The 26,648-nt window shown below is 38.1% G+C and overlaps 1 protein-coding gene across 7 annotated transcripts in view; it reads right to left on the bottom strand.

Annotated features, from left to right (window-relative positions):
* Nucleotides 1–13,724, bottom strand: part of LOC6046963 (transcription factor GAGA) — a 32,855-nt gene extending 19,131 nt beyond the window's left edge. For 2 of the 7 annotated variants that reach the window (XR_005276875.1, XM_038249934.1), the window contains exons 1-6: nt 13,523–13,723; nt 7,760–8,868; nt 7,567–7,689; nt 7,393–7,497; nt 7,269–7,319; nt 259–478 (exon numbers count right to left, since the gene is read on the bottom strand). Coding sequence is in view for 5 of the 7 variants with exons in the window: in XM_038249934.1 (XP_038105862.1) it covers nt 259–478; nt 7,269–7,319; nt 7,393–7,497; nt 7,567–7,689; nt 7,760–8,846 (1,586 nt within the window). In the remaining 2 variants the exon portion in view is untranslated. Of the gene's footprint in view, nt 1–27; nt 479–7,268; nt 7,320–7,392; nt 7,498–7,566; nt 7,690–7,759; nt 8,869–13,522 lie in introns of those variants that run through there. The other 5 variants (XR_005276879.1, XM_038249956.1, XM_038249945.1 and 2 more) reach the window with 4 other exon arrangements.
* Nucleotides 13,725–26,648: the final 12,924 nt, after the last annotated feature.

Below are 26,648 nucleotides of genomic sequence, written 5' to 3'. Positions count from 1 at the left end.
TAAAAATAGAAAAAAACAATCTTCAAATTCTTTCTGTGTAAAATTTAGATTTTTTTTTCAAGCAATGTTCAACGGGCATTCCAAAACGTTGAATACAAAGTTAACATTCATAAATACTGTAACTATTTTTTGTCCGATGTACACAATTTATTTGCCTAAATTTTCTATAAATTTTATAAAAGGTAGAAAAAATTCACAAAACAGAGAGAGAGAGAAAGACACAAAACAGACACGAGCACGAACACGAAACCCTCTTACTTTAGCCCGCTGATGTTCTTAATGTTGAGCTTCGCGTCCAGCTTGAGCGTAATTTTGTGGATCTTGCTCAGGTGGATGCGCATGTCGTAGGAGCGCGAGAACGACCGCAGACAGACCGGACACTTGGTCTTGCCCGAGTGCAGATCCTTGTGCAGCGTTAGCGACATCGGATGCTTGAAGCCCTTCCAGCAGATACTGCAGCGGAAACGGAGCTCAGCGTCTGGAAGGAGAGAGGGGGCAGAGAGAGAGATCAAAAGTTAGCGCAAAGAGCTTCTCTTTTATTGGAGTAATTTTAAGAAGAAATGAAAAGTTGACAAACACAACACAAAATATCACACACAAAGGTTTAATCTAAATTTATCTCTCTTTTCTAGCTTTAAACTCGTTTCCGCTGCAGGATCTGCACTTTTGAACCCAAAAAAATTTAACAATAGCAAAAATAACCAAATAAAAATAGAAAAAAAAACAGGTGAATGATCCGGGTAATGGGTTAGGAACTCATGCTGAGAAACTTAACAGAAACAAAAGTCTTCAGAAGATGGATGTCAAATCAAAAGATAAAAAAAAAACAAAAATAATCCAGCGTTTTTACGTACCTAAGCCAGTTCCCGGATCGGACACGTTTTTAGTATATATTTTTCTCTCTTCTGCGCACTGCAGACATAATTGTCACATTCACTGTTTGATTATACAACACTACTGTTTTGAGGCGCTTGAAAAGTTGAATATGCATGTGCATTACACTTTCGTTAATAACTAATAACATTCATAAATATTGGAAATATAAAAAAAGTCATGTTGGAATTATTTTGAGTGAATTTATCTGTGAAAAAGCAGCTTATTCAAGACTATGTAATCATAGATTACAAATGAGTAATTCTCAATTACAAATAAGTAATGCTAAATTACAAAACTACACTGGCGGATGCAATGCTGGATTACGTAACCCTGAATTACAATAAATAGTAAATTCTTGTTATTCTACAAAATATAAATCAAATTCAAAGTAGATTCGCTAATTGAACCCGTTTTACAACTGGTTATGTCGTTTGAGTGGTTCTTAATTCGAAAACGGTCGGAAATAGCGAGTACTCGAATTAGTGGACATTCGAAGTAGCGAAATTCGAATTACCCGAGCAAGTGTAAGTGGACTGGACTGGATGGATCGGGACTATCCCCACTGAGAATTTTGCCTGAATCGAGTCGAGTCTCGAGCCAAAATTCTCAGTGGGTCCTTTCTTGATGAGAAGTCAGAAATAAACTCGCTACACTAAAACATCGACGTCAACGTCGATCGAACCTCGCGCCGTCAGCAAAATTTAATCAAGTTTAGAGACCTCCTCTGTTCAATTTCATAAATTCAAATCAACCACATTGTTTCGGATCGTAGTCAAAGCTATTTGACGGTTTATTTGGTGAAAATCCTTGCCTAACTAACAATGAATCTTTTATGACTCACATAAATGTTTAAAAAATGAATGAATGAACACTAGGGCGACAATAAAAAAAATCGACCTCAGGGATACACCCTAATTTGATTTCTTAGGCAAATAACTCGTCAGGGTTAACTCGGATCGTTTTGCGGTCTTCGACAAAGATATATGTCATAAAATTTTACATAAGAATCTCACACAACAACGATTCGGTAGCTTCGTCATTACGTCATGAATTTTTTTGAGTAAGCATTCAAGTGGCTCGCGGTTAGATTTGTTTTCTTGTAAACGTTAACGCGAGAAAAAAGATTTAGAAAACAAATAATTATTAAAAACTTTCATTGTGTAAACATGTAAGTTTAAACTTAGACTTTTTGCTCAAAAGTTATTTAGAACGCTGAAAATTCTAAGAAAAAAATTGCCAAAAATAACCCCAATGTGCAAACATTTGAATCGGTTTTTGAGCATTAATTTCTGTCAGTAATCGATCCTTTTTTAAATCCTGGCTCACACAAAGCTCTTGGCATAATCCCAAGTTGTAAGATAAGATAAGGTAAGGCGGATTTTTCGAGCTGTCAAAATAATTACCACGAAACCAGGATTTTATATGGAGATTTTCAGAAATTTTGACCATTTACAAAAATAAGCTTTTCGTGCTTTTTTTACGTAACGCAAATTTCCATACAAATAAAAAAAATGTATCGAAGTTTTTAAGCGAAGATGGCGTTCGAATTGTGAACGTCCGAAATGTCAGAATCGCTCAGTAGCACCAACATTAGAAAAAAATGTGGCTGTCATGCCACATTTTTCGTAATGTTGATACCACTGCACTGCCGTTCTACGCATAATTGTCCCATGTTCAAAAAAGTGCAACTGAGAAAAACGCGATTGAAATTTTTCGACCGATTTCTGTGTTTCTACGCATAATTGTCCCGTGGGTTCCTATTCGCCCTATGTGTCCCTAATCGCCTCAGTTAGCAGTTTATCACCCTTATTTGTGATTATCTTGCTATACAACATGTAAACAAGACATAATGCTTAGTAAAACTAAGATTCCGTGTAAGAAAATACTTGGTGGGACAATTATGCGTAGAAGTTTAACGATGGGACAAACAGACTTGGTGTTGTTTTTAATGAGTTTCCGAACAAAGTACCAGATTTTATGTGTTTTTCTTAAAGTACACTTCAAACTAAACTTAAAAATGTCATAAAGTCAAAATCGTCCAAAACTGACATGGGACAATTATGCGTAGAACGGCAGTGCATGACTTTGACATTTCGGGCGTTCACAATTCGAACGCCATCTTCGCTTAAAAATCTGGATTGGGCGTGAAACATGGTGACCACTCAAATCCCATTTTCAAATTCCCGAATTTTTCCAGACTTAAAAATAAAAAGTAAAAAAAAATAAACAAAGTTTGAAAACATGTTTTTGCCAAGTTCCCTTTTTAATTTTGTTATTTTAAATATATATATATTTTTGAAAATCTGTGTCAAAGGCATCCAATGTTCATTAAGATTTTGAATGTCTCAAACAGCTTTTCCATTCAAATTAAAAATTGTACAAAATATTACAAAAATATTCAAGAGTTAAAAAAAATCAAACAGGTATGCTTAGAATTCCCGACTTATTGACAAAAAATCATAAATTCCGACCTCCGACCTCCGACCCCCCCCCCAACTGCGTTACGTGATAAAAGAACGCTCCCAAACTAATTATTTCGACAGCTGGAAAACCCGCCTTACCTTATTTAATCATCATACATTGGTCATGATCGTCATTCCGATGCGACCGTCAGTGAACGCACACGAAGATGAAACGAACGAAACCGATGTCGGCATTCAAGAGCAGCCGCCCATCTTTCTTGGTCGTGCGGTAAAACAATCATTTGAATGTCGCACGAACGTGCTACACCCTTACCAAAAATCATGACTTTTGAGTTCCAAATCCCACTTTTCATACGATTTTTTCAGTTCAACCCATATAACCATTTTTATGGTTGTAGTACCTGAACTCAAAAAATCGTATGAAAAGTGGGATTTGGAACTCAAAAAGTAATGATTTTTGGTAAGGGTGTATGCGCAAATGAATTTCTGGTAAGAGTCAAATGACCGTGTGAGTGACTTTGCGTTGCGTTCATTTTTTCGCGTGTGAACGAACGAAAGCAGAATGTCAAATTCAGTTTGTCGCAATCCCTGCTCAGGATACTGATTTTTGTGCAGATTCGTTCGAAAAATCATAATTTTGAGCTACACCCGTTTGTAATTCATGTTGATTTGCAGTTATGAGTAAAGCTAATTTATTTATTCGTCAAACATACATAGACTACAAGATCGTTGCTCGATGCATTGAATCGAATAAATGACAACTCAGTAGGATTGGGTGCCGAAGATATTTGGACCTGGGACGGGACGGCTGGATAGAGTTTTCTTTTTGAGTGTTTACGTTTGTATTCTTCTTCTGTTTTTTTGCAAGAAAATTCGTGTTCGAAGACAAATATCAAGCAATCTGTGATTCAGATAGCTTGACAATTCAAATTTTCTTGATGATGTTTTTCAACTCAGTGCTCAAGCACGCGGATGACTTTTTCTTTGGTTGAAATGTTGTTTAGTTTTTCCTCGCAGATTTTTTTGAATTTGGCTGTTAAAATTTGCGGTTAGACGTGGGTGGAGAATCCTAAGTTTATGTTCCATCATTTTACTGTGGATCCGTTCATAACACAGTCACGACGTTCTAGCAGGATTCTGGCAGATTTCTCACAGAGCTGGATATTCTTACAGCATTCTAGCAGAAATGTTCTACCGTTCTAGCAGGATTCTGACAGAACCAGCTCTGCTAGAATATTTCGTGACTGGGAAGGAGCTGCCGGATACAAACCACTGGAAATGGTTGGCAAATCAAAGATGACTCGAGGTAAATGATAAGATACGATCACGACGAGTCAAAAAATGTTCACTTCTTCAACTTTTAATGTGTTTTTTATATGAATGATTTTAAATTTTCATTTGGATTTGAAAAATGCAATACAGTCGTGCCTCGGTTTAGCACCGCATATGGGGGATGCAAAACCGAGGCGTGCATAACCGAGGCACAGAGCTTATGGGATTTTGGCTATATGGGAGACATTGGCTTTAATCGTACGAAAAATCATGCAAACATCAAAAAATTATAGTGTTTTGGAATCGGGATGATGTCAGCTATCCATTAAAATTATTATTTCATGAAAGTTTTCACAAAAATATGTATTTTCCTGTATTTCGAAAATGCATTTTTTCTCTAAAGAAACCAAAAATATATTATTATTGCAATATGGGTATCAAATGATCAGTTATTTTCATACATTTTTGATGTAATAATAACATTTTTAGAAAATACTCAAAAATTTTACAAAACTACGTTTTTTTGAAAAAAATACTCAAAATTTAAATTTTTACAATATGGGTATCAAACGATCGGGATTTTTTCAAACATTTCGAATGTAATAACAATATTTTTTGAAAATACTCAAAATTTTCACAATACTACGTATTTTCGAAAAAAATATACTCAAAATTTCCGTGTTTAAAATGTAGGTATCAAACGATCGGGATTTTTTCATACATTTCAAAAGTTATTTAAAAAAAATGAAAATACACAAAATATTCACAAAACTACGTATTTTTGAAAAAATACTCAAAATTTCCGTTTTTTACAAGAGGTGTCCCGATTATTTGATAACCATATTGTAAAACTGAAATTTTGAGAAGTTTTGTGATTTTTTTTAGTATTTTCAAAAAAAATTTGTTATTACATTCGAAATGTATGAAAAAATCTCGATCGTTTGATACCCACATTGTAAAAACGGAAATTTGAGTATTTTTTCAAAAAATCGTAGTTTTGTGAACATTTTCAGTATTTTCAAAAAATGTTGTTGTGAAAATTTTCAGTATTTTCAAAAAATGTTGTTATTACATTCGAAATGTTTGAAAAAATCCCGATCGTTTGATACCCACATTGTAAAAACGGAAATTTGGAGTATTTTTTCGGAAATACGTAGTTTTGTGAAAATTTGGAGTATTTTCAAAGAATATTGTTATTACATTCGAAATGTATGAAAAAATCCCGATCGTTTGATACCCATATTGTAAAATTTTTTTTTTTGTATTTTTTTCGAAAAAACGTGGTTTAGTGAAAATTTGGAGTATTTTCTAAAAATGTTGTTATTACATCCGAAATTTAGGAAAAAACCTGATCATTCGATACCCATATTGCATATCAATAAATTTTTGGATTCTTTACATAAAAAAAATGCATTTTCAAAATACAGGAATAATACATATTTTTGTGAAAATGTTCATGAAATAATAATCTTAATGGAAAACTGACATCATCCCGATTCCAAAAAACTATAATTTTTTTTGTTTGCTTTTTAAATCCAGTTCTACGATGTTGTTCGGTCACGCCACATTTTAATTTCACGGGAAGCACGGGTTTAATATTGTTCAATCTAGATGACATTTTTATGTAACGCGCAAAAAATAACAATAAAATGCAAGATAAAATGGGCAAAAGAATCGTCAGTTCATGAAATGTAATGTTTTAAAAAAATAAAAGGCTGATAAGTCAACATTCGGTGTACGATACAAATAAATGCCTTTCAATTGAAAATATTTTAATCAGTCTATTAATGCAATCTACAACTATTTGTGAAATTGATTTGAAATTGTTTTATTTTTTTCAACTCAAATTACAATACTTCTCATTTTCTCCTCATAAGAAAGGGCTGGTTTAGGTTGACAGAAGCGGCCATGTTGAAAGTGGTTTAGTTTGACAATAGGTTTTTTTCTCTTTGTTTATCCCATCCCAGATTTGGACCGAGCCACGTAGCCCAGTGGTAACGCTTCCGCCTCGTAAGCGGTAGATCGGGGTTCAAATCCCGGCTCGGACCAACACAACTGGTGATCTTTTCCCTTCTGGAATCGATTGCTTAGTAAAGGGAAGGTAGTGCATCGTCACAAACTGGACCTTATCACGACACCTTAGGGAGGCGACCTATGGAATGTTAACATTAACCCTAACATGTTAACATTAAGTTGAGAATGAAACTGCCACTAAATCCGCTTTGTAAATGCCGGCCCCGATACTCTTCAAGGGTGTTCCCCTCAGGAACTGGGAAAGATTTACTTACAGATTTGGACATTTAAAAAAAACGTAGTCCCACGCCATCTCGGTTATGTCTGTACCAGAACCAACGTTGCCAGATTATTTTGTGGAAGATCTGTATTTACTTAAAAATAAATCTGTATTTTATCTGTATCATGTCGAATTCGAAGCAATAGAAGACATTTTTAAAAAGTTTAATGGCAGATTTAAGCTTTTTAAACATATTAAAGCAAAATTTAACAATACATTGTTGAAACATTTTAAATATAATCGTTTTAAAAAAAAATGTATGATTTTTGGATCCCAAAAATCACATTGGGATCCAAAAATCTGTGAAATACAGATTTATGTATATATCTGGCATGGCTGATTCAGAACTATTTGGAATTGTTCCTTCTCTTTTACGGGAGACACCTGAAATGGTGGGGACTTACCTTGTAACAAACTGGCCTTCGCTTCGTCCGATGCTCCTTGGAAAATGCGATCTGCAACCAAAAAAAATGTCATTAGTAAATTGCCCCCCTGACCTTCAAGTTGGTCAGCCGCCACGCCACTCACTCATATCCATGTCCGACGATTCCATCTCGATGCCGTCCTGGTTCATGTCCTCCTCGTCCACGTCCTTGTCGTCCATGTTTTCCGCGACCAGCTCGTAGCTTTCCTCTGTAAACATTGAAAAAAAAAAATCGTTTCAAGCTGCTTTAACTCTAGCAGTTTTAACCCCGTTCAAACCTTGAATGTAGGTGGTGTTGTTGGCGTTCGACGTGGTCATTGCCTCGCTGCAGTCGATGTACTCCGGGATTTCCATCTTCATCGAGCCGCCCGTTGCCTGGGCCGCTTCTGCGTACGATTCCACTGTGAAAACGAAAGCCAAAGTTAGCGAAAATTAACTCTCCCGACAGTGGTCTGGTAACTCATATCGCACCTTGTTCCTGCGCTTCCTGTGCCGCCCGCTGCTCTTCGTCGGCCTTCGAGGTGCTGATGTGGTACGTTTCCGTGGGAGTTTCGAAGATTTCCGTGTCGGCTGCGCTCGTCTGTCCGGACTGGGCAACCTGGGTGGTTACGACGGTGGTCGTAGTTCCGGCGCCACTCGTGCCCACCACGCTCTGGTTCGGCGTCGAGGTGTGGATGATTTGCTGGACCTTGATCTTTTTCTTCTTCGGTTGCGAGACGACACTTTCGACCACTTCCTGCAGGGTTGTGGCTTGCTGGGTCTGCTGTTGTTGTTGCTGCTGCTGCTGCTGCTGTTGTTGGACGTGTTGCTGGGTCTGAACCACTTGGGTCTGCTGTTGCTGCTGCTGGATGGTGGCAGTCTGTTGTGGGGCTTGAACCTGGATCTTGGCGATGGTCTGCTGCTGTTGCTGGGGCTGTGAGATTGGCACCGTAATGGTGGCTCCGGAGGCGGTCGTCAGGGTGGGCATTTCAGTGGGGGCCGTTTTGATGATGGTCTTGTTCAGAATTTGCGGTGCCGTCGCGATCTGGGCCTGCAGCAGCTTGGCCGGCTGGTGCACGATCGTCGAGTTCGATGGCAGCGTGAGATAAACCGACTCCGCCGTCGTGATTGTGGCCTTGTCCAGCAGACTCTGGTTCTGCGTTTGGATGATTTGCTGGGCCAACGAGGACGTTGCCTGCTGGGGCTGCTGCTGGCGCGTGTCGCCACTGTTATCCGTTAACCCACGGATCGATAGCAGTTCCGCCGTGTGCAGGAACGACGGCAGCGATTCCTGGACGACGCTGACCTCGCCCTGGTACATAAACTCCACGATCGACATCAGGTCGGAATATTTAACATTTTTAAATATTATCACCGGATGTTGGCACGGGTTCTCCTTGAATATCTCCTTGAAGTAAGCGCTGCAAGCCGACAGCAGAATCTTGTGGGCGCGAATCTTGCGACCCTCGCAGCATAGCGTCACGTCCACCAGGTCTTCCTCGTAGCGCAGTGAGTCGAACGCCCCGGTAATGTAGTTGGTGTAGTTGTTCCAACGCAGCGAAAACTGCTGAGCCGCCATGGTTGGGCTGGGCTGGGAGGCGCTGTGAAAAAAAAAATAAGGATGCAGATGATCATTTGAGCAAGCCTGATTCTGATGACAGCTGGGTTCAAAAATTACAGCTGTTGTATTAATTTTCTTTAAGGTTTTCAAAATTTTTCCATGGCCGTTTCATCATAAATTTATTCTCTATATCATAGTCCAGACCATAACCGAGCTTCAGGAACAGATTTGACTTTGATCGGATCTACCGTTCAGATGTTAGAAAAAAAATCGTTTTGGCTTTCTTATTAAACAAGGGCATAAAATTTACTTTTGAAACTGACATTACATTTATCTTCGTAGGGGTAGTTGGCAGGTTAAGCACTCGCTGCTAACTCCATCCTATTTGCTGATTTTTACTATTTAAACAACTTATTTTGTAAAATTGTTGATAGAAACTTGCTTTCTCACTTCCTATTGAGCACTCGATGTTATTTGAAAACGCTTTTATGAGTTATAACTGAAGGTCAAATTTCTGATATGGAAACATTAGAGACACGATCGAGTTAGATGCTGTTCCCCTAATCCGATTATTTCATCGAGTAAAACGCATCGAAAAAACTACAAAAAATCATGGGCGATTGATTTTGACGCTTCGTCGACAAGTTGTCAAGTTTAGCTTCACATGCAGACGCGAGTATTTCTGGCGCGTCTAGTTTTTTGTTCAAAGTTTACTACACCTCTGTACAAGTCGCCCTATCGATTGTTAGTTTAGCAGAAAGGCTTGAGAAGCAAAGAATATCTGACTGTGAATGCACATTTTTTGCCTATCTACAATCACTTAGCTTAGAACATCTAAGCACTGACGTTAGTGATCTAAGTAAAGTAAAGTAAAATAGATAAGTTACTTAGGAAAGTACGTAACTTAAGGAGCCATTACACTGCCGCAAACAAGTCAAAATTTATGCAGGCTGACATTTGTACAAACAACTCCCGGCAAACTGTCAAAAAGTGCGAGTTTGTTTGTTCGTTTTCGGAAGTGTAATAGCTGCTTTACGGTCGTCATCTACAATCAACTTAAGGAACCATTATACTACCGCAAACAATCTCGCACTTTTTGACAGTTTGTCTGCTTTGTTTGTTTGCGAGTTTGGCAAACTGTCAAACACGAAAAAGTGCGAGTTTGTTGGTTTGTCTGCGGTTCCTTTAGAATACTTGCTGGTCTGATGAGCATTGCTATGCAGTTGTTTGTTTAACAGTCACAGTAAACAAGTACAAAAATTCAAAAATTTAAAAGTTCAAAACTTCAAAAATTATGAAAAATTCAAAAATTTAAAAGCTTTTTTTAAAAAAATAAAAATTAATTTTAGATTTTTTAATTTTTCTTTTGAATTTTTTTATTTATTGTACTTTTTTTCTATTTTTTACTCTTTTATTTTTTTTAATTTTTATTTTTTTACATTTTGATTTTTTTTTATTTTTTTGATTTTTGTTTTTGAAGTTTGTTGTTTTTTTTTTATTCATTTAATTTTTTTTTTTTTTAAATTCTTTTTAATTTTTTTTTAAATTTTTCAGTTTTTTCTATTTAATTTTGTTTACATAAAAAAAAATTAAAAAAATGTTTTTTTTTCCGTGCATGATTAAATTTTCCGTGCATCATTCCATTTGCCACGGTAGCAAACCAGCAGAAGAACGGGTAGCAAAGTGAAATCCCGAAGAACTCAGAGCAAATTTGCTGGAGATGCACTAAGCCCGATGATCAAAAATAAGACAACAAAAAACGTGATTCGATTATCCGAAGTGAAATTTTTCGGAGGCCTTCGGATAATCGAGTCTGGACTGTAATCATCATCATAAAGTATTGTTTCAATGTGATTTTTACGGCGGGTAAAGTAAATGACTTTTGCAAGAGTTTTGAATGGTTTTGAGTAGAGGTGGGCAAAACCGCTCTTTTTTAGGAGCCGCTCATTTTCGTTCGCTCTTTAAAAAGAACCGCTCTTTTGAACGGCTCTTTCGCTCTTTTTTCAAAATTTGAATCAATAGGGGGTTTTCAAGAATCTTGTGATTTTATAAGTTATTTCACATAGGACTTTTATAAATTTGGCCATACCAAATATATTTGAAGTTTATGTCCCTCAACTCTGGCCAAAGTCAAAAAAAAAAGTAAGACATTTTAATGAAAAAAGAGTTTGAAAATGCATTTTACACATCCCCAGTTGTTTTGCAATCATCAGTTTTTAAAATATCGAAGTATTGATGAACTTTTTTTAGGCTGGTACAAATATTTTTAAAAGTTTTTGTCACCGCCCCCCCCCCCCCTCCCCCCTTCAAAATTGGCCGTAAAATCAGGGGGCAAAAAAAAAATATTTTTACAATAAACTTCAAAATTTCAATGAAAATTCAAGTGCAACCAGCTGAAATCAAATTAAAATACATTCTTCTGCGTTTAAAATCATTTTTAGCATGTTTGGGTTTATTAAAAAATCTAAAGATTTTTTTGAAAATTTTCGATGCAAAACCTTTTTTTTCGATACAATTTTTGTTTTTGTCAGATCTTAGATTTTTTTGAAAACTAATGATTGCAAAACAACTGAACTAGTGTAAAATGCATTTTAAAACCCTTTTTTCATTTAAATGTGAAGACTATGGCTTGTTATTTAAATTTTTATATTTTTTTATTTTTTTCCCCTCCCTTTTTTTTACTACTTGCATCGGCCTTAAACCGAAAAAAAACTTTTGCAAAGGAATTTCACCAAAAATCAAAATGTTTTTGATCGATCCCAATATGCTTTTTAATTGTTTAAAGTGGATAAGACTTCTATTTTCATTAAAATTTGAAAGTTTTTTACTTTAATGAACAATCATTTGCACACTGAAAAGTTTATTTAATTTTGTTTAGAAAATCGTTTACCTTTGAGATTAATTTTAATAAGCATTGCAATTTTTGAAATTGCAATTTCAATTCCCAAAAACAAATTTAATACTACATTTTTTGGAAATTCAATAAATTATATTTATAACAAAAAATATGCCATATTGAAACAGTTCTTTCTAAAGAGCGGAGTTTAAAAAAGAACCGCGGTTCTTTTTTTGTGAGCCACGGTTCGTTCGCTCTTTTCAGTGAACCGGCTCTTTGAGCGGTTCGCTCTTTTTTTGCCCACCTCTAGTTTTGAAAAATCCTCGCTGTAGTACATTTCGGGCGAAATTGAGTTTAGAAATCCATTTTGTGCAGCTCACAGTACCTCACTTTTTGACCTTTACAGATTCTTTAAATTCGATGTCAGCCCTGAGATATTCAATAAAAAAAAAAAAAAAAAAAAATCCATGCATTGTTGTCGCTCTTCATATGAAAGAAGTTTCAAACTCGTCGTGCTAGCTTGACACACTCTGAAAATTGATGTAAGTGCGACAACTGGCCAAAGAGATTACAGATCGGAACGCGTTTGACGCAGGTACAAGCTCTACTATCGTACAAAACAAACCATCCACTTTAACGACCCCCAGGTCTTTTGTGGTCTCTATTGCAAGTTTCTGAACCTAGGAGTCCGAAGGCTTGAATGGGGAGAGCACCCATCCAAACCTATTTTTACTCCAAGGAACCTTCCACTCTAGGGTTCAAACTGACGACCTTTGGATTGCGAGTCCAACCGCCGCCAGCGATTCCACCTGGGTAGGCTTGGTTTGGTGTGTTGTAGTTTGTACTTTTAGCGTGGAGACGACTCCTACACTTAGAATGACTTAACGGCCTAACAACAACCAAGGCCGGGACCGACGTTTTACTTCCCCATCCGATGAAAGGTCGAAGCAGTTGGAATCGAACCCATGATACTTCGCTTACGAAGTGGACAGCTTAACCATTGTGCCAAGTCTGCCGACTATCGTGAACATTTGTAATAAAATGCATTATATTTTTACTGAAACCGCTCTTCCCAAACACAGATGTGAAATTCAAGAACCTACCTAGATTGCATACAACTTTAAACAAACATGCGATTGGCAAATGATTAAATCGAATTTATTAAATTTCTATTTTTTCTCGTTTTTTTTTTCAACGTCATTCCGGTTATGTCCACGGCAAGGCATAACTACATTCTTTGACTTTTTATAATTCCTACAACCAATGCGTCAATGTTTTCTTATATGCATACGACCTTTTGAAAAGGTAATTTTTCTTCCCGAAACGTCACTTAAATATAAGGAAGCATTCAACAAAATGCATTTTCGAATGTTCAAGGAAATTTCAAATCCGTGCACAAATCCCAAAATGACTCAAAATATTTACAACCCAAGCCAGGCGCCAGATAAACAAGCCACTCTTTCAGCTCAAACTCAACCTCTTTTATCAACAAAAGTCGCTCCACTTCATTCCATGAATGTGTTTCTCTTCCTCACTCAAGCACTCTTCCCTCATCAACACCAGAAAATTTATTTGTTCGATCTTCACCGAAAAATTCCAAGATGGACTCCACTCACGAGAGAGGGCACACTTTTTCAAACTTCGTCGTGAACACGTCGTCGTCGCGGACGGAACCATCATCACTCTTTCTCGCTTCCACTCACGGCCACTCGGCCCGGTTGCGCGAGTGAGAGCCAACGATGCCCGCGAGAGACGGGGAGGAAGAGAGTGACGGGAGTGGACTTTTTTTCCCTCACAAGCGCCAACTTGGTAAATTTTAAAACGCACTTCTTCACCGCAAACAACGCGAAAAACTTACCGAAAAATGTCACAATCGGCTCAGCGCACTTTTCTGCTCACTTTGGCGATATTTTTGTTCCAAATTTGTTCACTTTTGCACTGTTTTTCCGCGCGGAATTTGTGGGAAGGTAATTTTCCTTCCTTTGCCAGCCAAAAGCGACGGAGCTGTCAAACAGCGTCACCCATCGAGGACGAGTGATGCGAGTGAAATGAGCGCGCTGGCTGCGGCACTCCAAAATGGCGTCGGCCTCAGCTCGGCTGTGGGTGAGAGCGCACGCGAGAGGAAAATGAATAATGAGAGCAAGTGAGAGTGCACCCTTACCAAAAATCATGATTTTTTGAGTTCCAAATCCCACTTTTCATACGAATTTTTCAGTTCAACCCATATAACCATTTTTATGGTTGTAGTACCTGAACTCAAAAAATCGTATGAAAAGTGGGATTTAGAACTCAAAAAATCATGATTTTTGGTAAGGGTGTAGCAGAACTCGCCCGAGCGCACACCCTTACCAAAAATCATGATTTTTTGAGTTCTAAATCCCACTTTTCATACGATTTTTTGAGTTCAGGTACTACAACCATAAAAATGGTTATATGGGTTGAACTGAAAAATTCGTATGAAAAGTGGGATTTGGAACTCAAAAAATCATGATTTTTGGTAAGGGTGTAGTGTGTATACAGAGAAATGAGCTTATCGTTGCGTTGCGTTCTAAAATCTGCAGATTTTAGAGCACTTGAATATTAAGCTGTTCTCAAAAAAGTTCATTTTACGCGTGTATTTGCATTCATTCTTCGTGCACATTTTCAAAACAAACGAACGAATACGATTTTATTTTCTTGTTGCCTTCCTCACCTCAATGAGGAAAGGCTATAAAATCACTCGAAAAATGAACTTCTTTATCCGACCTCGTAGACCCACCTTCACGTATACCTATCGACTCAGAATCAAATGTCTGTGCGCGTGTATGTCTGTAAGTCCGTGCACCGAAAAATATGCACAAGATTATCTCCGGACTGGCTGAACCGATTTGGACCGTTTTGGTCTCATTTGATCCGTCTTGGGGTCCCACAAGACCCTAGTTAGTATTATGATGTCTAGGAAAGTACTTCAAAAGTTATGCTGAAAAACGTTACTTAATCCACCTTTAGGTGGTTGGTGCCTTCCTCACATTCATAAAGTCAATACATTCAGTAAAAATAGCAACATGTTTAACAAATCTACTTTATCACTCATTTCTTTTTAAAGGGTTCACAAACCTTAAATATTTCTGGCTCATCGGCAAGGTCTGATAAAAAAAAACCTATTCAACGATAGTTCGCATGGATGATTCAGGCAATATTTCTATCACAATATCTGAAATCCGGCCTCCAAAAAGTGTATAAATAACACTTCAGTGCTGATAGCTTCTGATAGGGTTGTCAGAGCTTCAATGTATTGAACTCATTAGAAAGGTCTTTTCAAAACCATGATAGATTTTCTTGCAAAAACCACCCTTTTCACAATCTTCCAGACATTCGCCAAAATCGTTTTTTTAGCATAACTTTTGAAGTACTTAACTAAACTTGCTGATTTTAAATAGAGACCTATGGGACCCTAAGACGGATCGAATGAGACACCCACCTACACACATCCACACAGACATTTGCTCAGAACATGATTTTGAGTCGATATGTATACGTGAAGGTTGGTCTACGAGATCAAACTAATAAGTTCATTTTTCGATTGATTTCATAGCCTTTCCTCAGTAAGGTGAGGAAGGCAAAAACGATTTGGCTGTAGTTTGAAATATTATAAAAAGGGTGGTTTTTGTTAGAAAAGAAAGGTATTTGAAAGACCTTTCCAATGCATTCAAAAGAATGAAGATCTGACTACCCGGATGAACGAGGATGATTTAGTGACCATAAAGAAACATTAAATTACTTTATGGGAAATAATAACGATTTGTCAAATTGTTGGTTCAAAAATATGGTGGTGATGTTTTCACGAATAGTTAGTATTTGGAAAATTGTAAATTTAAATTTTAAATACTGCAAGAATTTGATCATATTCTTGATAATGAATGGATTATTTGACAGATATTTCTTAAATTTCTCGACAAGTATTTGCTGCACACTAAAAAAATAGAATATAACTTGGAACGACATTGAGAATTGAATAGAAAATAGTATTTATGTTTGTACATTTGGGCGGTTTCGGAATAAACCAAATTTTTATACTAGTATAAAATGAAACCAATGAAATAAACATTTTTTTTTATCTTTATTTACATTGTTTTTAGCCGGTGTAGGAAAAAAAAAGTTTGTTCGGATTTTTTGCAGCACTCGTTACGGATAGCCGTTTCATAATAGTTTCATGGGACACTCTCTTCCGGGATTTTTCACGTCCTCCATAATTTAGACCAGATTCTCGGGATTTTTCGAGCCGTTGCCATCATGACGGTCGTCGCTGGCGCCAATTAGGTACGTCCCGCCACAACAACATTTTTGTCATCGTCAACTAGGGCTCGTGAACGACGAGCCGGTTGACTTCTACAGTGCGACTATTCGACTAAATTAACTAATCCTCCTCCTCCTCCTCCTCCCCCTCCTTAACACAGGCATCGACCGACTAATCGGCAGACTAAATCGGCCCACTGCAACCGACGAAATCGTTTGATTAATCGATGCATTAAAACGGTGTTCTGGATGAATCCGGCCGGCCGGATCAACCGGAATGAACCTACTGCCAAGGCTCTTCCAACACATATTTACACCATGTGTAGCCCCCCGGAAGTAATTGCCACAAATTAAAAAAAAAATAACCTTAAATCTCTTCGATCCCTCACATAACGATTGATGTTCCAGAAATCCGGGAAGCTGTAGCAGAAACAAGTGGGGTCATCATAAGCTATTTAGCCGCATGGGCCATCTTCCGGATCATCCAAGAGTTACGTATGTCCTGAAGACCTTTGTAACCTGGCTTTGTATTGAAGCACCTACAAAATTATATATTTATATTTCTAAAATAAACATCAATCTATCAAGATTACTATAAATTCCACTTACTGCTAAAACTAGTGCAATAAATGTTCGACTCTTGGTTCGACTTTATTTTAAACATACCCAAAATAACTGCTGTCTTAATGAAATAATATAAAAACAAGTTGCCACCAAAATTTTCACTAAGTCCACTTTGTAAACAATACCAAAACCGATTTAATCAGTCTATTCGTAGGCCGATTCTGTAGGGACCGATTTAGTCTGGAATTTCGTCGGTTTTGAGAACTGTCAAATTTCTATGGGGAACCGTCAAAACAAAAAGCATGTCTAAGGAGATAAAAATAACAAATTTTGCTTGTAATTTTGTGTTGATTTCTTTGGAAACCCGGATGTTTCGCGAGTGGTTCCGACATCGCCGAACGGAAACGAATGTTGATCGAGCAACTTTACCGAAAGTTTGGGCACGGACGTCCGTGGTTCGGGGTCATCTCGCTGTAATTCAAAATTACCGTACAGTTCGGTAAAAAGTCCAACACCCCAACACCGAATTACTTATTTTGACCAATTTTATGAACATTTACCTTGAATCACCAATTTTCTGCGATTTTTCCTGCTCCAGGCGCATCTCAATTTTGAGATCGAGCTGCCCATCTCAATTTTGAGATCGAGTTGGTCATCTCAACGTTGAGTGATTTCACTTTTAGCCGGGTTGCGACATTCATCTCAAAATTGAGATCGCCTGGTTAGCGTGCATGAGGTTTGACGTTTCTGCTCGGATCAAAACTTGAATGTTTTGGTTTTTAAATACACAAAAGTTCAACCACATTTTGCTTTTCGATTGAAATCTCGTTTTAAGTGCTCATTCAGGCCCAAAAATAAACCAATTTGCCCCCCACCGGAACAAGGACACGTGAGTAATGATGGAGGAGGAAAATGTTCCTAGAATAATGGTTTTTATTTGATTAGAAACGGTAAGACTGCCTCGACCGGTCCCAAGCAGCGGATCAAACCGGAATGTAACAAAGATGGCAAGGCGGGTGCCGGCCGGGACAAGAGTGCCCTCATTCAAACATCCGGCATCTTCTCGGAAGGATTGGCCAAGCGATCGCGCTACGAAAAAATGAACAATTCATCGCGGGAACCGGGCGAAGCCATGCGGAGACCGGTGCTGCGCTCGGAGATCAAGGTCGACCCGGAGGAGGAAAGAAAAAGGATTTGCGACTTGTTTGGTGAGCCGGATGAGGAGGAAGGACTGTTGTCCTCGGAAGGAGTGAAAAAGTACGACGCCAACATGCCGGTCAAGCTGGACAACTGTGAGTAGAGTTCGTGGTTAGTTCCTTTATGTTGTTTAGTTTATAATTTGTATCGATTTCAGTGGACTACAAAATTAAACCAAATGCCGGCCTTCCAAAGGTCGAGGTCAAGGTCGAACTGCTCAAACAGGAACCGGAACTGTCAACAGCTAGATGATCAGCTCGGACAAGAACAACTATTGCGTGGGGCACGTTCTGAATTCGGGCGAGATTCCGGATGCGCTCAAAGCAGCTCGATCCACCCTCAACTGATGATCCGTTCGGCATCTTTGACCACTTTGACACATTCTACTTCACGATCGAGCATGCGGGCCAGCTGGCCAGCTGTCGGGTACGACCCTGTTGCGCGCGAAGAAGGTTTCGGATGAGCTGGTTCAGTCGGAACTGCCGCAGGCGGACCGGGTGGTGGTGAGGTGGAGGACTGGGCCAACAAGTGGAACCGGTATATCATGCAGCTGTACGATCTGTTTCAACTGCCGTTGGAGACGCTGTGGGGTTCGCCGGTTTGCGAGGAGTCGTTTGTTGAGTAAGTCGGAACACTCCGCCTCGGCGTACTCGTTTGAGATCAAGGGAACCGAAAGTGGAATGCAGCAGAATGAGTAGTTCCAGTGCAGTGGGAACGAACCGTACGACGCGCTGACGCGGAAGGACATGGTGCAGCATTTACGCGGGTCACGTCAGGCTGGAGTTGCCCAAAGAGAAAGAGTGAGTAATTTTTTTATAACGTTCCGTTTTTGATAAACTCACAGTTTGTATTTTACACCAAAAACTTATATGTTGTCCACAAAGCGCGCTCTCTCTCTCTCTCTCTCTCTCTCTCTCTCTCTCTCTCTCTCTCTCTCTGTCTCTCTCTCTTTGTCTCTCTCTCTCTTAGTAATTATATTTCTGTTTTCGCCCGTCGCGCGCAGCGACAAACAAAAGAAGTCTGCGCTGAAAGTTGACAAGTCAAAACTCCTCTTGTTTTGGTGCGTTTCGTCGTGGTCGTCGCGGTTCGCGGTTGTTTATCAGCACCTTCACTATTTTTGCGTTCGTGTGTTGTTTTTTCAAAAGTGAGTGTAAAAAGAATTGCCTTCCATCCTCACAGCAAGTATTGGTTGCGTTTGTTTACATCCGTGAGCAGCTAGAAAAAAAAAGTTCCATCCTTCGTCCAGCGGGATCGAAGCCGCCGAGGAGGAAAACAAGGAAACAACACAAGAAGACAATTGAGTGGTTTTCCGGATCGTTAGTTTTCAGAAGAATCTGCTTCTAGAGTGCTACGTGAAACTCCAGCAGTTTTGTTTACTTCCCGGAACTGACCGTTCGAATCAACCAAAACAAATCAACCGGAAAACCAATTTTAATGCAAACAAACTTGTTGTTTCAGATTTCGACGAAAAGTACCTTTCCAGATTTAACGACAGATTCTCTCGGTGAATCCCGAATTGTGTGGACCTGATCTTGTGCATTCTAGTCGACACTGTCGAGGACGGTCGTGGGCAAAGTTTGACGCGGTCAATTAGATAGGTATATTTAGCTTATCTTCCCTCCTCCTCCTCCTCGTCCTCCTCTTCAGTAACATTTGAAAGGGTTAATACTCTTACGACCTTTCATTTCATGTTTTTTAGTGGAATTAAGGCCATAAGAGCATGTCGTTAAATCTACCTCTCGGAATTGATACTTTGTGATTTCTTTTTTTATTCCACAGGACTGAAATCCGGATATCAATCTAGGTTTCTATGTAGGAGAAGAAACCTAATTGTTTTTACAAAGGTGGGACGAGGAGATTTATTTTTTATTTCCATTTGCTTTTTTATGTCAAGCCCATTCTTTGCCCATCAAACATAATCCGGATAAATAAGAAGTACTCTGTTTGATTTGCGCTTTCAAATTATGTTCTCTAAATTCTCTCATTTCTAATAACAATCTAATAAATTCTAATGTGAAACACGATTAATTTGCAGATTTTGTATCAAGGATGTAATTTATTCAACGTAGAGTGGAATATCACCATTGGACTTGAATATTATATTGTAAATACGTACATTTTGGTTTATTTTTTTTGTTTTTTCAAGGTTTGTACCTGAAGCCTGCTTTGATCTGAACCTGAATTTCGTTAAGTGCAAGACCATCAGGGTGCGACACGCTCTCATCAACCAGCGGTCCCACTTTTATCTAAACTCGAAGCTTCCGAACTACTAATAATCGGCATGGTAAAGCTGCGCCATTTCCTATCGCAAGCGATTTCAAGTCAAGGATGGAGCTGGCATCGAAAATGCTGGATGGGGCGTACGACATTGATCAACCTCCTGCTGTAGGGAAATTTCCTTGAGATTTGTCGAGCTTAATTTTTTTTTTTTTTGGACAAGACAAACCTCTAGACACTGACTAATTCGATCATTGTACTACTAAAATGACAAAATATATTAAAATATTTGGACAAAGTAAAACTGCACTGTTTTTTTGCTCAAAATTCCGAAAATCCTTGAAAAAATTGATGTTAATTCGAATTGTTACAACTATTTCCCAAAATGTAACGCGTCATGAAAAATCACTCAAATAACTATTTAAAACCATAAAAATACCATTTGAGAAATGGTGAAATCTCTAAAATATATACGCAAAAATGAACTTCCAGAAAGCATTTGACAAAGTGTCACTAGAAGAAAAAATCAAATAGTGAATATTGCTAACAACATATATGGGGAATAGTTCACTATTTGAGAGACGGTGAGGAATTAAAAAAAAGATTTACCAAATAGTGGCTATACAATTTGGTAAAATGTTGATTGAATATTTAACAAATGATTTTCAAACGGTTTTTTTCTATGCGGGACCCCATCCAAAGTTAACTTGAAACTTTGAAAAATATTTGCAACGGCCTTAGTGCTTTTAATACACTTTTTTGAGGCCGGATCTCAGATATTTTCATAATAATAAGTGTTATTTTTACACTTTTTTGAGGCTGTGTAGTATATTAACTTTGTGAATGCGAGGAACCACCCTACAGGCAGACGTGCATCCGCTCTAACTCCTCTTTTAGAAGAACTTGTTTGGCATTTCGCGTAGATGACTCCCAGCATGATATGCCAGTGATTAGAGTACACTAATTAAGCTAATCTTTAAAGGTCCCGAAGACCCTGGGAGGCTATATTATACACGAAGTGAGATATAGGGTAAGAACCGTTAAGTGCACTCAAAGAGCTTTTAAGAAGTTCTTCTTGAGAGCTTATGAGAACAGTCACATAAAATACACCTAAAATCGTTTTTTTCCAATGAACCAATGTTTTCTACACATTATTCAAGCTAAAAACAATACGATTTTAACTGGCAACAAGCATAACATTACTTTAAACGTAAATGCCAACTAGAACAAACTGAGTGCCGTTAAGAAGAGCTCTAAGTGCCGATGCATGTCTACCTACAGGTGGATTAAGTAACTTTTGCCTTCCTCACTGAGGTAAGGCTATAATCCTGCTCTAAAAATGAACTTTTGAAAAACACGTCATAGACCTATAGTCATGTATACCTATCGACTCAGAATCGAAAACTGAACAAATGTCTGTGTGTGTGTGTGTGTATGTGTGTGCGTATTCCCCTTGGTACTCAAAATTCTTGCCAAGTTTTCTCGGCACTGGCTGATCCGATTTGAGTCAAACAAGTTGCATTCGATTCGGTTTGGTGCCCCATACTGCACTATTGAATTGTTTGAAGATCCGATAAGTAGTTCAAAAGTTACGTATAAAAAAGTGTCAGAGTTGCGAATCGAGTGCTGGAATTTTGATGCCGGATCTCACTTATCTATAAGAAAACTATGTCCGGATTCAACAAACAACCCATCGTTGGTTAGGTAATCGAAAGACCTTTCCAATGAGTCCAACGAATTGAAGATCTGGCAACCCTGTCTCGAGATATGACCACTTAAGTGAAATTTATGTACATTTTTGAAGCCGGATCTCACTTAAATGTATGTAAACTATGTCCGGATCCATCATCCGACCCCTCGTTGGTTAGGTTATCAAAAGACCTTTCAAATGAGTACAAAATATTGTAGATCTGGCAACCCTGTCTCAAATTATGCCCACTTAAGTGATAATTATGATCTTTTTTGAAGCCGGATCTCACTTAAATGTATGTAAACTATGTCCGGATCCATCATCCGACCCATTGTTGGTTAGGTAATCGAAAGACCTTTCCAATGAGTCTAACACATTGAAGATCTGGCCATCCTGTCTCGAGATATGACCACTTAAGTGATATATATGTACATTTTTGAAGCCGGATCTCACTTAAATGTATGTAAACTATGTCCGGATCCATTATCCGACTCATCGTTGGTAAGGTTAACAAAAGACCTTTTAAATTAGTACAAAATATTGTAGATCTGGCAACCCTGTCTCAAATTATGACCACTTAAGTGATAATTATGATCTTTTTTGAAGCCGGATCTCACTTAAATGTATGTAAACTATGTCCGGATCCATCATCCGACCCATCGTTGGTTAGGTAATCGAAAGATCTTTCCAATAAGTCCAAAACATTGAAGATCTGGCAACCCTGTCTCGAGATATGACCACTTAAGTGATATTTATGTACATTTTTGAAGCCGGATCTCACTTAAATGTATGTAAACTATGTCCGGATCCATTATCCGACTCATCGTTGGTAAGGTTAACAAAAGACCTTTTAAATTAGTACAAAATATTGTAGATCTGGCAACCCTGTCTCAAATTATGACCACTTAAGTGATAATTATGATCTTTTTTGAAGCCGGATCTCACTTAAATGTATGTAAACTATGTCCGGATCCATCATCCGACCCATCGTTGGTTAGGTAATCGAAAGATCTTTCCAATAAGTCCAAAACATTGAAGATCTGGCAACCCTGTCTCGAGATATGACCACTTAAGTGATATTTATGTACATTTTTGAAGCCGGATCTCACTTAAATGTATGTAAACTATGTCCGGATCCATCATCCGACCCCTCGTTGGTTAGGTAATCGAAAGATCTTTCCAATAAGTCCAAAACATTGAAGATCTGGCCATCCTGTCTCGAGATATGACCACTTAAGTGATATATATGTACATTTTTGAAGCCGGATCTCACTTAAATGTATGTAAACTATGTCCGGATCCATTATCCGACTCATCGTTGGTAAGGTTAACAAAAGACCTTTTAAATTAGTACAAAATATTGTAGATCTGGCAACCCTGTCTCAAATTATGACCACTTAAGTGATAATTATGATCTTTTTTGAAGCCGGATCTCACTTAAATGTATGTAAACTATGTCCGGATCCATCATCCGACCCATCGTTGGTTAGGTAATCGAAAGATCTTTCCAATAAGTCCAAAACATTGAAGATCTGGCCATCCTGTCTCGAGATATGACCACTTAAGTGATATATATGTACATTTTTGAAGCCGGATCTCACTTAAATGTATGTAAACTATGTCCGGATCCATTATCCGACTCATCGTTGGTAAGGTTAACAAAAGACCTTTTAAATTAGTACAAAATATTGTAGATCTGGCAACCCTGTCTCAAATTATGACCACTTAAGTGATAATTATGATCTTTTTTGAAGCCGGATCTCACTTAAATGTATGTAAACTATGTCCGGATCCATCATCCGACCCATCGTTGGTTAGGTAATCGAAAGATCTTTCCAATAAGTCCAAAACATTGAAGATCTGGCAACCCTGTCTCGAGATATGACCACTTAAGTGATATTTATGTACATTTTTGAAGCCGGATCTCACTTAAATGTATGTAAACTATGTCCGGATCCATCATCCGACCCCTCGTTGGTTAGGTAATCAAAAGACCTTTCCAATAAGTCCAAAACATTGAAGATCTGGCAACCCTGTCTCGAGATATGACCACTTAAGTGATATTTATGTACATTTTTGAAGCCGGATCTCACTTAAATGTATGTAAACTATGTACGGATCCATTATCCGACCCATCGTTGGTTAGGTTATCAAAAGACCTTCCAAATGAGTACAAAATATTGTAGATCTGGCAACCCTGTCTCAAATTATGCCCACTTAAGTGATAATTATGATCTTTTTGAAGCCGGATCTCACTTAAATGTATGTAAACTATGTCCGGATCCATCATCCGACCCATTGTTGGTTAGGTAATCGAAAGACCTTTCCAATGAGTCTAACACATTGAAGATCTGGCCATCCTGTGTCGAGATATGACCACTTAAGTGATATATATGTACATTTTTGAAGCCGGATCTCACTTAAATGTATGTAAACTATGTCCGGATCCATTATCCGACCCATCGTTGGTAAGGTTAATAAAAGACCTTTTAAATTAGTACAAAATATTGTAGATCTGGCAACCCTGTCTCAAATTATGACCACTTAAGTGATATATATGTACATTTTGAAGCCGGATCTCACTTAAATGTATGTAAACTATGTCCGGATCCATCATCCGACCCATCGTTGGTTAGGTAATCGAAAGATCTTTCCAATAAGTCCAAAACATTGAAGATCTGGCAACCCTGTCTCGAGATATGACCACTTAAGTGATATTTATGTACATTTTTGAAGCCGGATCTCACTTAAATGTATGTAAACTATGTCCGGATCCATCATCCGACCCATCGTTGGTTAGGTAATCAAAAGACCTTTCCAATAAGTCCAAAACATTGAAGATCTGGCAACCCTGTCTCGAGATATGACCACTTAAGTGATATTTATGTACATTTTTGAAGCCGGATCTCACTTAAATGTATGTAAACTATGTACGGATCCATTATCCGACCCATCGTTGGTTAGGTTATCAAAAGACCTTCCAAATGAGTACAAAATATTGTAGATCTGGCAACCCTGTCTCAAATTATGCCCACTTAAGTGATAATTATGATCTTTTTGAAGCCGGATCTCACTTAAATGTATGTAAACTATGTCCGGATCCATCATCCGACCCATTGTTGGTTAGGTAATCGAAAGACCTTTCCAATGAGTCTAACACATTGAAGATCTGGCCATCCTGTGTCGAGATATGACCACTTAAGTGATATATATGTACATTTTTGAAGCCGGATCTCACTTAAATGTATGTAAACTATGTCCGGATCCATCATCCGACCCCTCGTTGGTTAGGTAATCAAAAGACCTTTCCAATAAGTCCAAAACATTGAAGATCTGGCAACCCTGTCTCGAGATATGACCACTTAAGTGATATTTATGTACATTTTTGAAGCCGGATCTCACTTAAATGTATGTAAACTATGTACGGATCCATTATCCGACCCATCGTTGGTTAGGTTATCAAAAGACCTTCCAAATGAGTACAAAATATTGTAGATCTGGCAACCCTGTCTCAAATTATGCCCACTTAAGTGATAATTATGATCTTTTTTGAAGCCGGATCTCACTTAAATGTATGTAAACTATGTCCGGATCCATCATCCGACCCATTGTTGGTTAGGTAATCGAAAGACCTTTCCAATGAGTCTAACACATTGAAGATCTGGCCATCCTGTCTCGAGATATGACCACTTAAGTGATATATATGTACATTTTGAAGCCGGATCTCACTTAAATGTATGTAAACTATGTCCGGATCCATTATCCGACTCATCGTTGGTAAGGTTAACAAAAGACCTTTTAAATTAGTACAAAATATTGTAGATCTGGCAACCCTGTCTCAAATTATGACCACTTAAGTGATAATTATGATCTTTTTTGAAGCCGGATCTCACTTAAATGTATGTAAACTATGTCCGGATCCATCATCCGACCCATCGTTGGTTAGGTAATCGAAAGATCTTTCCAATAAGTCCAAAACATTGAAGATCTGGCAACCCTGTCTCGAGATATGACCACTTAAGTGATATTTATGTACATTTTTGAAGCCGGATCTCACTTAAATGTATGTAAACTATGTCCGGATCCATTATCCGACTCATCGTTGGTAAGGTTAACAAAAGACCTTTTAAATTAGTACAAAATATTGTAGATCTGGCAACCCTGTCTCAAATTATGACCACTTAAGTGATAATTATGATCTTTTTTGAAGCCGGATCTCACTTAAATGTATGTAAACTATGTCCGGATCCATCATCCGACCCATCGTTGGTTAGGTAATCGAAAGATCTTTCCAATAAGTCCAAAACATTGAAGATCTGGCAACCCTGTCTCGAGATATGACCACTTAAGTGATATTTATGTACATTTTTGAAGCCGGATCTCACTTAAATGTATGTAAACTATGTCCGGATCCATCATCCGACCCCGTTGGTTAGGTAATCGAAAGATCTTTCCAATAAGTCCAAAACATTGAAGATCTGGCCATCCTGTGTCGAGATATGACCACTTAAGTGATATATATGTACATTTTTGAAGCCGGATCTCACTTAAATGTATGTAAACTATGTCCGGATCCATTATCCGACCCATCGTTGGTAAGGTTAATAAAAGACCTTTTAAATTAGTACAAAATATTGTAGATCTGGCAACCCTGTCTCAAATTATGACCACTTAAGTGATATATATGTACATTTTTGAAGCCGGATCTCACTTAAATGTATGTAAACTATGTCCGGATCCATCATCCGACCCATCGTTGGTTAGGTAATCGAAAGATCTTTCCAATAAGTCCAAAACATTGAAGATCTGGCAACCCTGTCTCGAGATATGACCACTTAAGTGATATTTATGTACATTTTTGAAGCCGGATCTCACTTAAATGTATGTAAACTATGTCCGGATCCATCATCCGACCCATCGTTGGTTAGGTAATCGAAAGACCTTTCCAATAAGTCCAAAACATTGAAGATCTGGCAACCCTGTCTCGAGATATGACCACTTAAGTGATATTTATGTACATTTTGAAGCCGGATCTCACTTA

This window comes from Culex quinquefasciatus, chromosome 1 (genome assembly GCF_015732765.1).
Source record: "Culex quinquefasciatus strain JHB chromosome 1, VPISU_Cqui_1.0_pri_paternal, whole genome shotgun sequence".
In the NCBI taxonomy this organism is placed as follows: domain Eukaryota; kingdom Metazoa; phylum Arthropoda; class Insecta; order Diptera; family Culicidae; genus Culex; species Culex quinquefasciatus.
Note: the sequence above shows the minus strand (reverse complement) of the source record. Positions and strands in the feature narration are given on the sequence as shown.